Source organism: Monodon monoceros, unplaced genomic scaffold, assembly GCF_005190385.1.
Source record: "Monodon monoceros isolate NGI ecotype Baffin Bay Population unplaced genomic scaffold, NGI_Narwhal_1 Super_Scaffold_13, whole genome shotgun sequence".
In the NCBI taxonomy this organism is placed as follows: Eukaryota; Metazoa; Chordata; class Mammalia; order Artiodactyla; family Monodontidae; genus Monodon; species Monodon monoceros.
Genome location: NW_021703769.1, coordinates 79,145,000 through 79,160,738, shown reverse-complemented (window position 1 = coordinate 79,160,738; position 15,739 = coordinate 79,145,000). Strand labels below are relative to the sequence as shown.

Below are 15,739 nucleotides of genomic sequence, written 5' to 3'. Positions count from 1 at the left end.
GGGAAGTCTGGGTGTGCAATGGTTTGGTCAAAAGAGCCTTGGACAAGGAGTGTGTATTTTTTCTGCTTAACTTTTTTGAGCCTCAGTTTGTACCTCTGAAAAATGGAACGGCATCACCTTATATAGAGAGCAGTGCTGTGGGGATTAAACAACATTGCCCAGGTGAACTTGCCAGACACAGAGTGGGTGCTCCGTAAGCACTTGCGACCCGAAGAGGGTTTGGTTGGGAAGGTTCTAAAGAGCGTGTGTTTGGGGACCCAGGCACAAGATCTGGCTTTCGGGGCGCGCGGCTCCCCGGACCCCCAGCGGAGGAGGAACCCCCGCTCTGCCGCCACTGCCGCCTCCTCGGCCCCGGACCGCCGAGGGTTAATGAGAAAGCCCCACGCCCCCTTTGACGGCGCAGAGCCCACCTCGCCGAATTTGAAAAGGCGGCCCTGAGAGGCGTGGGCGCCCCCCAGACATTTCCAGCTCGGACCTGGGCTCCGCTCGCTCACCGGCGCGCTCGCTCGGCTCCCGGCGGGGGCCGCGGGTTCGGTCCGGCCGTCGGTGCGCTCCCGACTGTCCTCCCGCCCGGGACTCCGGGTCCCCGCGGGCGGCCGCGCAAGATGAAGCTGGCTCTGCTTCTGCCCTGGGCGTGCTGCTGCCTCTGCGGGTCGGCGCTGGCCACCGGCTTCCTCTACCCCTTCCCGGCCGCAGCCCTGCAGCAGCACGGCTATCCTGAGCAGGGCTCCGGCTCTCCCGGCAGCGGCTACGGGAGCCGCCGGTGAGTAGCTGGGGGCGGCGGGACCTGGGGGCGCGCGGCAGCCCGGGGCTGGGGGCGAGGGGAGGTGGGGTTTGGGGCTTGGGATCTTGGGATTGGGGGTTGGGGGCGCAGGCTGCCGGGTCTCGGGGCCGTCTGGGGCTGGGGGCGCGGGGGCGGGGTTTGGGGCTTGGGAAGGTGGGATTGGGGGCTGGGGGCGTGGGGCGGTCGAGGACTGGGGGGGCTGGGGACGCGGGGTGATCGGGGCACAGACAGTGGGGGCTGGGGGCTCGGGGCGGAGAGACTGAAGGTGCGGGGCTGGGACTGCGGTGGTCTCTGGCCGCGCCCACCCCCACTTCCTTCCCTTGCTCTCCCAACCTTCGCCCCTTCGGCTCCCGAATCCGGGTGGAGGTGGCTCAGACCTGCGGCGGGGGCGCGCGAAGGGGTGACCGTGGCTGGCTGGGGCTCGGTGGCTCGGTTCCTGGACGTTTACCGGCTCACGTGGCTCCGCCGAGCTCACCTGCGCGGCCGGGGCTTTGTGTTGGGGAGCAGGTTCCCGCGATGCCAAGGCCTTGCATCCGGGCCCCCTACTCTCACGCCGGCCGCCAGGGACACCGGAGGGGCGATTCCGTCCGGTCTTTGGGGCTGGGCCCGCGGAGGAGCCTCGGCTGCGGCTCCCCAGCCACCTGGGAACGTGGTGCCGGCTCCGATCGCATGAGTCCGTGGTGGGGTCGGAGAGGGAGCAGGGTCACGGAGCCCGCGGTGCCCGGACCCACCCGCCGCCTCCTCCTCCGCCGGCAGGTGGCGCCCTGGCCACCCCAGGACGGTTAGGGCAGCAACTTCTCAATCCGTGGTTGAATTCCCCCAGAAAACGCGTTAAGTACTAAAGTAAAAGTTGCCCAATCCCTGTCTGCGTAACTCATTCGAATTTAACTTTTCCCATTTAATAGTAATTACGACTCACACGGCTGTAATAGCCTTCTAGAACACACAACATGCATTGGTAGCATCCATCTCTTTTGATCCTAACACCACCCCAGGGTTAGCTATTAGAGTATTATCTTTCCTTTAACGGAGGAAACTGAGGCTCAGAGAGAGGTCCCCAAATTCGGTGGCAACTCAGGGCTCACCTCTTGTCTTCTTTCTCCAAATCCTGTGCTTTCTATGGCCCCACTCTGCTTATCGTTTATGGAGCAAGGTCCATAAACCTTGCTCCATAAGATCCCAGTTCTTCTGTCCTCCATGGTGTTTACCAAGCTAGGGAGGGCTACCAAGATGAAGTCTTGTATCAAGGAGACAGGGATATTTTGTGTTGAGAAGAGCGGTACACTTAATGGCTGGATAAGGCGGTTCTCAGAAGAGCATTTAAAGTGCTTCAGGAAAATTTTGCATGCAATTTTATTTCCTTCATTTTGTTTGGAAGTACTTCTCCCAGGATCCTATTAGTATTACTCTCCAAACACCCACAGTAGTGTGGACTCTGCACGCTTCCATAGGAGCATATTTTAAAAACTCAGCTTCTCAAATCGCAGAATGATATGTATAGCATGATCTCACTTATGAAAAAAAATTCGATCTATATCCAGATATCTATCTCTCTATCTATCTTTATATATCCAGGAAAACAGTTGGTAGAAACCATTTTTGTCAGTTACCTATAGGGAGAGACCTGGGGCTGGACTAGGGGGGAGTGAAAGAGGACTCCCATTTTTTCCCTCTGTTTGCTTGTGTCTTGTTTGCATGTTTTACAAGGAGGGTCTATTCACGTATTACTTTTGTAATTCAAAAGTGTGTGTGTGTTGGGGGCTGGGAGTGGGGGTGGGGTGGGGGGTGGAGGCTCCTGCAGCCTGGACTCTGCATGCGGAGAGGGGCCAGAGGGGAAGTCCATGAAGGGAGCCAGTGAATGGGGACGGGGGTTCTGGCGTTCGGTGGGCTGGAACTTGGGGACTCCAGAGACACTTGGAAAGGATAGTTTTAGCACAAATAAAAAGAGGCCCAAACAAGTGTAATCTTCCAGAACTCTTTCTACCAGGCCGGGAGCAGGGAGAAGGTATAATTAGGTTCAGGGAGGATCTGGATGAATTTGTGGAAAATGGATTTCTGAATAGCATATTGGGAGGTGTTAGGACTTGAGGCGGGTTCCAGATGCTTGAGAAGGGTGTTCCGGACTGTACCTGAGCCCTTCCATGCAAAGCCCTGCGTGGGAGCTGCAGGCACCTGATTCGGGTCCGGGCAAGTTATGGGCTGGAGCTGGCCTGGTGTCACATGTTCCTGTGTGTTATTCGCTCCAGAAGCGGAAGCCTTGGGGACGGCGTTTGGCACAGGGTTCTTCACAGCTTTGGCCTCTGCTTGGCTCCATACATGTGTTTACAGTGGCTTGGTTCCAGCTGATGGGCAGGGCTATAGGGCTGTTTCTTGACAAATGGTTTTATTTCATGGTTATTGCTCCTGTTGGCAGTTTGTGTTCTCCTTTCTGTGTGTGTGTGTGTGTGTGTGTGTGTGTGTGTGTGTGTGTATGTGTGTGTACCTGTACCTACCTTCCTGGGCTGGTGTCTGTGTCTAACACGTGCTGGGGGCATCTTGCTTTGCCCAGGGATCCTCTGCTCTGGTCACCTCCATCACAAGCCCAGGGTGGGCCCCTCTGATGAAGCTATTTTGGCAAAAAGAAGAGGACTCCAATTCCTTAGAGGCCTGTTTCCAGTAGAATCTTGCAGCCCTGTGTTTGGGCCACTCATGACTTTTGTCATCCACAGTGCTGTTTAGATGCCAAATAAAAGCTAAAGGGAAGTGTAACGTTAATTGACCAGCAGGGTTGCACAAGGATGGAGCCTCTCAGCTGCCCAGCCCTTCTTCCCAGAAGAACTTCCCAGTATAAGGATAACACATTGGTGAAACTCTTTAATGGATGTATATCTCACTCTTCTCCCCGCCTCCCTCCCCCGATCATTCCCTCCCTCCCTTTCACAGATGGTGATTAGAAGTGTTGTCTGTTGTCTGCTCCTCATATCTGTATCCAACCCTAAAGGGTCCAACATAGCAGCGAGTCTTCCGGGCACGAGGAGTGAGAACCAGAAAGGGGGCCCTGCACCCCATCTGGGGTGCACATCTCCCAGCTGTTGATGGAGAGGTTTTAATTTGGATAAAAGTTAATATTCTTGGAGTGGGAATGTTCTTCTAAGAGAAACCAGAAGAGTGGTGGGACCTGCCTGGATTTTAAGCAGAGGAAGGAATGAATACATCCAGAGGGCGGGTTCGTGGGACAGGGGATGAGGGACAGAGTTGCTTTGTGCTTCTGCCCTGAAGAGTGGCACGCATTCCATAAACCTATTCCTTCTGTACAGGACCCGAGGCATGAGAACAAAGAGAGACCACATACTACATGGCTGAATATCTACAGGTTATGAATCAAGCTAACGGATGGTTAAATAAGTAGGTCTTATCCTCTAACCTTGATGAGTAATACCTTCACAGTGACCTGGAAAGCCAAGTTCAAATGAGGAATTCTTAGACGCTTTAGGATTCTCTGCTCTGGCAAGTGGTGGCAGGGGGAAGGCTCCCCACGGCCCAGCCATCTTCACTGCTTTTTGACCTTCAACTTCCTGTCCACTTATTTGTTGTTGTGTCTGTTTAGTCTTTTTCACTGTGGGAGAGTCCTCTCCTTTAAAAGAAAGCATTTCCAGGGACCTCCCTGGTGGTCCAGTGGTTCAGATTCTGCACTCCCAGGGCAGGGGGCCTGGGTTCGATCCCTGGTCAGGGAACTAGATACCGCATGCTGCAACTAAAGATCCTGTGTGCCGCAACTAAGACCCGGCGCAGCCAAACAAATAAATACTTTTAAAAAACTAATAAAAGAAGGCTTTTCCCCCTGCCATTGACTTGGTGAAGAAGGCCAGTTGTCCTGTAGAATCCCAGGTTCTAGATTTGCCTGACTGCTTCCCAGTGGTGTAAATAATTGGATCCTCTATGCCCTGTATCTCTTCTATGTTAGAGATTAGGTGTAAATGTTTGATTAGATTTAGGATCTTTTTTTTTTGATGGTGGTGGGGGAGAACAAGAACGCTTTATAGTTGGTCCAGTGGATCGTGTTATGTCATATCTGGAGGTGTTATGGATTGAACGCTTATATTCCCTCCATCCCACAATTCATATGTTGAAACCCTGACTCTCAATGTGATGGTATTTAGAGGTGGGGCCTTTGGGAGGTAATTATGAAGATGAAGGTTTAGATGAAATCATGAAGGTGGGGTCCCCATGATGGGATTTGTGCCCTTATAAGAAGAGGAAGAGAGACCAGGGCACCTTTTCTCTCTTTCTCTCTCTCCTTCCCATGTGAAGACACAGAGAGAACTCTGCTGTGTGCAAGCCAAAGAGATGGTCCTCACCAGGAACTAAATCAGCCTTGATCTTGGACTTTCCAGCCTCCAGATCTGAGAAATAAATGTCTGGTGCCTAAGTCACCCAGTCTCTGGTGTTTTGTTATGAAAGCCTGAGCTGACTAATATGGGAGAGCATGACAATTTTTTCCTGGAGAGCTGGGTGACCTTCTGGGTGAAGGTCAAACCTTCACCAGACCTTCTGGGTGAAGGTCAAACCTTCACCAGAATACCACTGCCTATAGGTTCCCTCCTTCTTTGCTCTCTTTACTTTGCAATTTGTTTTGAAGAAACTAGGCTTTGATAGCGTTTTCCTTGTTCAGGATTTGTTTGATTATATCCTCATGGTGCCTGTTAACGTGTTCCCCTGTCCTCAGTGTGTCCAGAAAATTGGAAATTGGATAGGGAGGCTCGATTGGATTTTGGTTCCTTCTCCTCCTCCTTATTATTATTATTTGTTTGGGCAAAATTACCTCTATGGTTGTGTAGCATTCTTCCATTAAGAATCATATCAGGGGCTTCCCTGGTGGCGCAGTGGTTGAGAGTCTGCCTGCCGATGCAGGGGACACAGGTTCGTGCCCCCGTCCGGGAAGATCCCACATGCCGCAGAGCGGCTGGGCCCGTGAGCCATGGCCGCTGAGCCTGCGCGTCCGGAGCCTGCGCTCCGCAACAGGAGAGGCCACAGCAGTGAGAGGCCCGCATACCGGAAAAAAAAAAAAAAAAAAAAAAAAATCATATCAGGAATCACACAACATCTTGTCATCTCTCCTCTTGTGATGTTAACAGGTGTTGATGATCACTGCCTAGGTCATTATTTCATTAAGGGTTACAAAGCGGTCCTATTCTAATTCTGACATTTCTTTTTCATTTAATTACTGGAATACTTGCATAAATAATTTCTCGCTTATCTACTATTTGTAGGGAATCATGTTTTGAATTCATTTTTGATTTATCTTTCCATTGTTTCATTTTGCAAATGTAAGTGTCTTCTTTCTTTTTAAAAAGAAGTTATTGAAGTTTAGTTGATTTACAATGTGTTAATTTCTGCTGTACAGCAAAGTGATTCATATGTATGTATACATAGACATCATTCTTTTTTATATTCCTTTCATGGTGGTGTATCACAGGATATTGACTATAGTTCCCTGCGCTATACAGTAGAACCTTGTTGTTTATCCCTTCCTTTTCTTCTTATGCAGAGGTGCTGTACTAGTAGCACTGTTCTTCTGCACTTGGCTTTTTTTGTCTCACATTGTACTGTGGAGCTTGCTCTAGATCAGGGCATAGATAGCGTCTGCATTTATTTTGTTTTTCACGATTTAAAAATTTGTGGTGAAAGTACACATAAAGCTTACCATCTTAACCATCTTTAAGTGTACAGTTTGGTGATATTAAATACATTCAGAGGGTTGTCCAGCCATCACCAGAATGTTCATCTCCTGCATTCATTTTTTTTTTTTTTTTTGGCCACGCCCTGTGGCTTGCGAGATCTTAGTTCCGCGACCAGGGATCTAACCCGGGCCCCTGAATGGAAAGCGCTGAGTCCTAACAACTGGACCTCCAGGGAATGCCCTCCTGTATTCATTTTTGTAGCTCTGTAGTTCTCGGTGGTGCCAATGACTGTACTTTTTTCAGCAAGTCCCCTACTGATAGACATCGTGTTGTTCTAACCTTTTGTGTCACGTGTAATGCCATAATAAATAGCCTTGTGAGTTATTCATTTCATGTTTTTGCAAATGAATCTTTAGGATGCATTTTTTTAAAGCGGATTTTCTGAGTGAAAAGGTAAATGCACGCGTAATTCTGCCAGGTAGTGTCAAATTTCCCGCCATAGAAGTTACACCATTTTGTATTCCCATCAGCAGGATTTTCTTGGGATACATTTGAAGATGACACTTCAATGATGCTGGGTCAAAATAGCCTTGTGGGGATGAGAGCGGCCTTCCCTGGCCTATACCACCTGCCAGCCCGACCCACTCCTCACATTTGAGGGGTCTGGGGCAAGGGTACAGAGGGAAGCCCACACAGTGTATGTCTAAATATTTAAAAGATATAATTCAAGCTTATGGACTGTTAAATAAAATAAATTCTGTCATTGACCTTGACAAACACACCCTTCTCGTGACCTGGGGGTGGGGGTCGAGGCTCAGGTTTAGAAGTCTTGCCTCCATGAATTTTGTGTGGGAACTTGGTGGTGCAGGAAGAGCCACCTTCCCCTTCCCTCCGTGTCCTGCCAGATACCTCGCCCTGGTCAGGCCTCACCCACACCCCGTGGACACTCTAGTCCAGCCCAGAACTCCCTCTCCTTACCCTGACAACTGCCACTTGGCCGTACCTCCTGCTTGAGTGTGCCCAGCTGTTTGGGGAGGGAGTTCCAGGCCCCCGGGTACCCACCTTTGCTCCATAAGGGGGGCTGTGGTCTCTGGAGGGTCACGTCCCCTCGGCCCCATGGTCTCCTCGCCCTGTGGGGTGTGGTGTGGCTGGAGAGGGCCCAGATTGGGCCTCAGTGCCCAGGATGGGGCTCCTCTCGCCCAGGTTTAAGGCAGTTCTGGGGGGATGTGGAATGAGTCTTGGGGATGGAGCAAGGACACGTGTGCCCTGAATCCTCAAAAGTTGGACAGCCTTTCCCCAGATGTCCACGGTCAAAGAAGGCTGCGTCGTGGTGACAGAGCTAAGCTGTGTCCAGATGTTCCCTTCCCGTGTCCTCCCTGCCACATCCCCCGTTAGACTGTGAGCGCCAGGTGGGACAATCACCTGCCTGTTTGCGACCCAGCCCAGGGCCCAGAAGAGAGTCAGGCTCTGTCGGTTGTGTGGAGTGAACCGGATGGCATCCACCAAGGACCCACGAAGGCCCTGAATCCAGAGCGGATGTGGGTCCCACGGGGGTCACTTTGCAGTCCCAGTGGCACGGGTCACATACTCTGTGTGGATGTAAAGACCCCTTTCGGAGATGACGGGGAGCTTTGGGGAAGGAGGCTTCAGGGTGGCTCCCAGGGACTTGCTCGTGCTGTTTTAGAAGCACAGCTATATTCTGGCCTGACGTTGGGGTATTTACCCATTTTCAGACTATTCTAAGAAATGATGGGATGGATTTCAGAACTTGCTACTGCTTACGGTTTTCCGTTGAGAAATTCTCTGGGAGTCAGGTTTGGAAAGGGTCTGATCCCTGCTATGATGACAGTGCTGGACCGCGCTATTTCCTCCCTGTTCTTCCTGGTCCAGCCTCTCCATCCCCACCCCTGGCTTCCCAGGCAGGGCCATTTGACCAGTGCAGAGGCCAGGGCGCAATGCTCAGCAGGGTCCATGCTTGGAGTTTAATGCTTTGCGCTCACCATCTCCAAATTCTCGATACTCTCATTCTTAAATGTGTGCTTTGTAAGTGAAGTCCGATGGGACCATGGGGCACCAGGAGATTGACCCTCAGCTTTGACCATGACCCACCTCTCACCACCTCCTACCGCCTCCCTGGGGTGGGTTCTCCGCTACTCACTCCCCACCCCTCTGGCACCCCAGGTCCACCTGGCCTCCCGCTCTCCACCCCTGCCCAGTGCCCGCTGCCACCCTCTGCCTCTGGCTGGAGCCTGGGTGTGGGCTCAGAGAGGGCTGGGATTGGGTGTCTGCACCCCGTGCCACCCTGGAGTGGGACATGGCAGCTGCAGTCCCCGCCCTGGGCTGGCAGTGCTCAGGGTGTGTGCTCAAAGGGTGACTCAGCAGGAGAGAGCCTCTGGCCACACCGATCCTAGTGTGTCCTGGGGACAGATTGCAATACCCTGAAGCGTTGCCCATCCGTCGTACGACGGTGGGCCCCTGGGAAGGGGTTACGCCTGGCTTCACTTCCTGCTCCGACCGGGACGCTGTGCTTCAGCCCGCTGGCTGGTGGGAAGGGTGGCACACGCACTTACACACCGTGGGGTTGCAGGGAGGGGTCTGCACTTGCCCCCCAGAGATCCCTGTGCACGAGGGAGCATGCATGAAACACTAAACAAATGACAGGTCGAGAGAGACAGAGAGGCAGAGACCCCAGAAGAGAGGAAAACACTTTGTATTTTACTATCTTTAATGACCCAGCTTTTTGAATGAGGGGTCCCTTAACTTCAGTTTGCCATGAGTCCCACAGATTATTTAGCTGGTCTTAGATACAGCAGGGTGCTGACTGGCTCATCACGATGAACTGGGGTGATTAAAGAATTGGGTATCCAGACCCACACATGACTCAGGAAGTCTAGGTCTTGGAGAGCTGTATTTAATGGCCTCCCCAAGCGGGTTTTTTTTTTTGGATGCCACCAGGTTTAGGAAGCACTGCGTGGAGAACAGAATTTTTTGAGATTCTTTCATCATGACCCATAGTAGGAAATACCTTTTATATGATGCCTGAGTCCATGCGTGCGCACTTACACACACATACACACACTCCCACACACACCCCCAAATGCACACACACATACCCCTGAAATAAGTTTCACAGAATCATGCTTACTATTACCATATGTGATACTTACTTTTTTATGGTACTCTATCTAGTTCATAAAAAAGTGCTTGCCAAGACTCAGAAAATTGATTCCACAGCCCCTCTGGCTTAAGACCTGCAGTGGGAGACCCCGTGCCCTGGGGGAATTCAGGGGTTTTCTGGCCCCATCACCCCAGTTCCCCTGCCTGGTTCTCTAGACTCTGACTCCGAAACCTCTTTCTTGTTCTTTCTGCTGAGCTGAGGTGCTTGGCCTGTCCGCTCCCCACCCCATACCTCGGATCCACCCTCTTCTGGGGGCAGTCACACACCCCCTCCTTCAGGAAGTCTTCCTGGACTGCTCTGCTCCCGTCTCTGTGGGCGGCTCACTGCGCCTCCTGTATCTGTGATTGCTTGTGGTTTTTGTACCGAGAACTCACTTCCTGCTCTCCTTCCCCGCAGATGGAATCATTTCTCCTACCTGTTTCATCCCTAGCATGGCCCTGACGGGCCCACCTGAGACATGAGTGCATGAGCCGGGCCTGTGCCCTGAGCCTGGGCTTCCCGCCATCCACCCCTGCCTCTTGGACATGTGAGCTTATCCAGGCTGGGCATTTAACCACCCAACCTTTTCCGATCCCGCTGTCGGTCGGTTGTAGGCTGAAGCTGGGGGCTGAACCATGGGGGAAGGGGTGTTCTGCCCTGAGCCCTGAATGGGAGGGGTTCTCTGTAAACTCCAGGGGGGTGAATGATCCCCTTTCCACCCCACCCCACCCCACCCCACCCCCAACCTGTGGGCCTTTTCCCTGCCACTGGATCCAGGTTCCCTGGAGCCTTACATTCAGGAAGTTACTACAAGCACCTACTGCATGCTTGGTGCTGGGGATAGTGAGATGATTGCTGATTCAGACTCAGCCTCTGCCCTTGATGAGCTCAGAGGCTGGTTGGGGAAGACCCAGGAGCAAGTGTGGAATTTGCTGTGACACAAACGTGTGCAAAGTGGGCCAGGTAGGCAAGGGATGTATGAACAAGTACCTGTTTAGGGGAGTTAGGTATGTGGGAGTTTGGCGTGTCTTTGTGCCTCGGTTTTCTCCTCTGTAAAATGGGGATGGTCTACTTCATAAGGTTATTCTAGGCTTAGATGAGTTAAAATTAATAAATTGCTTAGAGAAATATGTACTAAACATTCTGTCCGTGCTTGTGGTGTACAGTGTGCTAACCTTGCAAAGATTGCCAAGAAGGGGGGGTTTGCAAACACATGAGGCTGTGGAATCCTTTTGTTGGGATGACGTTCCAGACTCCATACCTTGGGAAACGCTGGCCTGGTGGACCAAGGCTACATGCCAAGGCCTTTCTAGAGGAATCACGTTTGAAGTGGGTCTTGTAGGGTGAGGGGGGATGTTCTCTGCAGTGACTGGGGGGGGCATTTCAGGTGGACAGGACAGCTGTGTAAGGGCTGGGAGGCGTGACGGTGTCTGACATTTATGGTTTGTGCATTTGGGTTCAGAGTGGCTGGACCAAGGGCTGCGAGTGTGGGGCAGGTGGGACCTTCGGACCCTGAGGGTGAAGCCCCTTTTCTGCCAGCCCTAAGGAGCTTGGGCTTTGGGTCGAGGCTTGGTCACAGTGGGTCCTGTGTCAGCGTTACTGGTATGGAGGAGATGGGGCCGGAGGAGGGAGGCAGCTAACAGGCAGTGTCAGGAACCCTGAAACGGCTGGGGCAGTGGGGATGGAGCCGCCAAGTGACGAGCGCTCAGAGTCTGTGCAGTTGGCAGCATCTGGCCACTTGCTGGACCACGGACAGGCCAGAACAGGTTGCAGCCTGGGGCTCCTGGACTTTCCCAGTGCCTGTGGGATGCCAGAAGCTGGCTGTTTTGCTTCCTGGAACCTTGCAAAGACTCCCCAGTGTTTTCTCAGCTTTGAAAAGGCAACAAAGCGTGGTGTTCATGCACCTTGTATTTTTGTAAAATACTTGTATTTTTAACATCTAGCGCAGGCTTGCGCGTATCAGGTGTTCCGTGGTTGCTTTTTGAGCAAGTGAGTGAACAAGTGCCTTGACCTCTGTCCTCTGGGAAGCCGAGGGGGTGGCCTCTGCCCCCCGGGCAGTTCTGTCCTTCTAAGAGGTCCTGGAGTGAGGTCCTTCTCTGTGCTCCACCCCCCACCAGGCCAGCTCTGGAAGCCACATTTAGGGGAGCCACAGAGGCCACCCGCTTTAGGGGGTCCTGCTTCCTTTGAAGTAGGATTGGGTGGAAAATCACATGGAATGGCCTCGATGTAAGTATCTGGTGAGGCCTTTTCTTAAGGCCCCAGGGTTTTCTGAATCTCCTCGCCCTTCCTCTGGCTTACCTCTCCCCCCTCAGCTTCTCTGTTATTTTAAAATCCATTCCCAGAGAAACAATTCCTATGGCAATAAGAACACGGCTGCAGGCTTCTCTTGGCTTGAACTGGTCCGACACTTCACTGCTGCTTCGAGAGCGTGCAAGCTGGACCCAGACCAGCTCTGCCTGGAGCAGGGGAATAGAGTAACAATAACTAACTGTTAGAGGATTTTCAGGAACCCTGAAGCAGATCCTATGGAAGGAGACACACGGCGCGCTGTTCTCCTCTCTGAAGAGTCAGGGGTCCCCAGCTTCCTTGCCTGGGCTTCCTTTCCCTGCCTCCCTGAAACCAGGGTCTACATGTTTCTTTGGTGGCCTGGACAAGACCACCTTGAAAGAAGCTGGACCCAGTCCAGATTAATTCTGTAACACTTGGGCAAGAGGTGGGGGCTCCCACCTTCTGGGCCTCTGTCTGCCCTACCCCCAGCCGCGTCCAGAGTGATGGGCGGGAAGGTCAGAGCTGGCCAGCTGACTGCTGACCTTTGCCAGCTAGCCTGCTGCGTGTAACGATGTTGCCAAGCTTGTTCCGTCAGGTGTTAATGGAAGTTATGAGAAGCAGCCTGGGAAATGCTCGTGAACCAAGCTCAAGGGTTTCCTTAAGAAAGAGGGAGGGTGTGAAGACCAGGCTCTGGAGCCAGGCGGTCTGGGTCTGAATCCCCGCGCTGGGTGGCCCTGAGCGAACCACCTGACTTCTCTGTGCCTCGGTCTCATATGTAAAATGGGCGTGGGTTTACTTCCTCAGGTCGTTCTGGGGCTTCGGTGAGTTAATCTTCATAAAGGGCTTAGAACAGTATCTAGTAGACACTCTATGTAGCCCCATGAAATGATAAAGGCTTTCCCAGAGTGGCCAGTGTGATGATGGACCTTGCAAAGCTTGGGGAAAAGAGGAGTTTCGCAGACATCTGGGACCACTGGATCCGTTTCTGGGGAGCGTGTTGGTTGGTGTTCCAGACGCGGTGCTCTGGGAAACGCTGGCCTAGTGGGTCAAGGTTAAATGCCTCAGCAGTTATGGTGCCCTCTGCCTTTTGCAAAGGACCTCTGGCTGGGGTCATTTGCAACCTCGCCCTGCAGTTGCCCACCCTGGTGCTGTGGAGGAGCCAGAGAAACACAGAAGGGAGGGTCCTGTCAGGGTTTCGGAATCCCTGAGAGCCCGCTCAGGTTTTCAAGGCCAAGAGTGAGGGATGGGGGCTGGTCCTCTCTCCCAGCAGAGCTTCCACCACTGGGTGGGGTGGGGCGGTGGATGAACACAGAGGGTCGCCCTCAAAATATGACTGGGCAGCGGGTTGGAGGGTCTGGGGTCCTGAGATGCCCGTGGTGAGTCAGAGGCTGAGGAGTTCTGAGGAGCTTTGTGTCCCGGGAGTGTGACAGCTGAGGGGACCCTGTGTGGCCCCAGGATGGGGGAGAAGGGACCGGGGGACCCACAGTCAGGCCAGCGCTTCCCTTCATTGACTCAACGCCTCACAAGTAACCTGAAACTAATAGGATTGGGCTGAGATCAAATGAGGAAATGTGTTTATTAAATATGCAGGCTCATTATTACTCAGCGCAACCTGCTCCCTGGCCGAGGGCCCCCACCTTTGCAGCTCCCTCCAGCCCGAGTCCACCCTCTGAACAAGCCTGGGGGCACCAACACTTGCAGGAGGATGGATGTTTGATGCGCGCGCGTGTGTGTGTGTGTGTGTGTGTGTGTGTGTGTGTGTGTGTGGTGTTGTTTGCACCCATGCCTGGCTGCAGTTTGCAGCTGAAACATTTTATGTCTTTGAAAGGGTCTGGTCCCCTCCCCCTTCCACATTCTGGAAGGTCAGGGACTGTGTGACGTTTGCTGAGAAGTCCCCCAGTTCCTAGCACGCAGGAGGCCCGGCAGAGGGGCTTCTTTGCTTGGAGCCATTGTGAAAGGCTCAGGCTTCCCTCTTCCCCAGAGAGTACCTTCTGGAATCTGGCCCTGCTGCAGGTTGCCTGCTGACCCTGCAGCCCTGCTGGCTCCCGGAGGCGCCAGGGCCTTTGGGGAGAAGGTGGCAGCTTCCTTCTGATTTGGCTCCAGCTGTCTGCACCCCCGCCAGTTGCCTCTGGCATCTGACATTTTTGTCATTCCTGCAAGGGCTTATCTGGGGAATCAGCACTTACCTCTTCCTGCCCCTCCCTGATTGACTTGGCCAGACGGCTGATTCTCCCTTCTGAGAGGCCTCAACCTGCCCGGACACCCTCTATTTCTGGGGTCATGGGATCCTGGGCCTCTACAGGGTTTGCCAGGCTCTCTCTCTCTTTTGTCCCCTAGCTGACGATGACGATTAGCTCAGATCCTGAAAGTCTTCATGCAAGAGCTCTGAATACGTACCTTCCTGGAGAGGCAGCTGAACTGATGGGAGAGACCCCTATATCAGGGGCTTGGAGGGAGCCCAGTCCAACCCCGTCTAGCCTGCTTCTTGTCTCTCTGGGTGCTCTGCTCATCACTGGCTACCTTTTAATCTCAAGCTGCTTCCTGCCTCAGGGCCTTTGCACTGCCTTGATCAGTTTTTGCTTTTTCTTGGCCTAGCTAGTTCCTGCTCAAAGCTTAGAGATCTGCTTAAACATCACATCTTCAGGGAACCTTTTGCTGGCCCCCCTCCACAAGGTAAGGTAAGGCCCTTTTGTTAAGCCCTCAGAGCTTACTCTCATATTAGAAGTTCATGATAACTGTAAGTCAATCCTATAATTAATTGATTGATAATTAGTTAATAGCTGTCTATGCTATGACTGTAAATTCTCCGAGGGCAGGGATCTTGTTTGGTTCTGTATCTCTTGGTTCTTGCAGAGTGCCCGGATCACAGAGAGTATCCAGGAAAGGACTAACCACTTGGCAGGCTGTGTTAGCTTCCTACTGCTGCTGTAACAAATGGCCATAAACTTTGTGGCTTAAAACCGCACAAATTTATTATCTTACAGTTCTCAGGGTTAGAAGTCTGAAGTGGGTCTCCCTGGGATAAAAGGTATTCGCAGGATTGGTCCTTCTGGAGGGTCCAGGGAAGAATCCATTTCCTTGCTTTTTCCAGCTTCTAGAGGCTGCTGGCACTCCTTGACTTATAGCTCCTTCCTCCATCTTCAAAGAGCCTCCTCCAACCTCTCTCTCTGACTCTGATCCTCCTGCCTCCATTTTATAAGACCCTTGTGATTAGGTTGGGCCCACCTGGATAATAATCCAGGATCAGCTCCCCACCTCAAGATCCTTAGTTTAATCACACCTGCAAAGTCCTTTTTACCATGTGAGATAATGTATTCACAGGTTCCTGGGGTTAGGATGGGGCATTATTTAGCCTACAGCATGAACGGAAATGAAAGGTGAAAGATTTGGGGCCTTGAAGAGTTGGATTGAGCTTAGATTTCAAACAGTATTAAGACTGAAAGTGGCTTTGAGCCTCAGAAACCTGTTAAGACTCAGCCTTGTGTAAAGAGTCACGATAAGGGCATGGCCTTCTCACTGAAATTTTTACAGAGGCTGTGAGGTAGGTATTTAACTTTTGTTTCTTTCCCCACAAACCTCCCCTCACACTTCTACTGAAAAATCCATCTATTCCCAATAATTTGAAATGCCGCTTTTATCACATACTAAACTTCCCTATGTACACAGCCCTTTTTCTGAACTCTTAATCTGATCTGGTGCCAAAACTATACTATTGTAATTACTATATCCTTATTCTATGTTTTGTTAGTTGATAGAGCAATTCCTCTTTGCTGTTCATTTTTATCAAAATATTCTTAGCATTTGTACACTTTTTCTTTTGGGTGAATTTTATTTTATTTTTACAATTTTATTTATTTATTTATTTTAGTA

At 52.0% G+C, this 15,739-nt stretch overlaps 1 protein-coding gene across 2 annotated transcripts in view; it reads left to right on the top strand.

The window, feature by feature from the left end:
* The first annotated feature begins 469 nt into the window (after positions 1–469).
* COL26A1 (collagen type XXVI alpha 1 chain) overlaps positions 470–15,739 on the top strand; it is a 171,747-nt gene continuing 156,477 nt past the window's right edge. Inside the window, exon 1 of one of the 2 annotated variants that reach the window (XM_029221033.1) lies at positions 470–763. In XM_029221033.1, coding sequence (XP_029076866.1) covers positions 606–763 — 158 coding nt within the window. In that variant the 5' untranslated portion in view covers positions 470–605. The remainder of the gene's footprint in view (positions 764–15,739) is intronic. The other variant, XM_029221035.1, reaches the window with a different exon arrangement.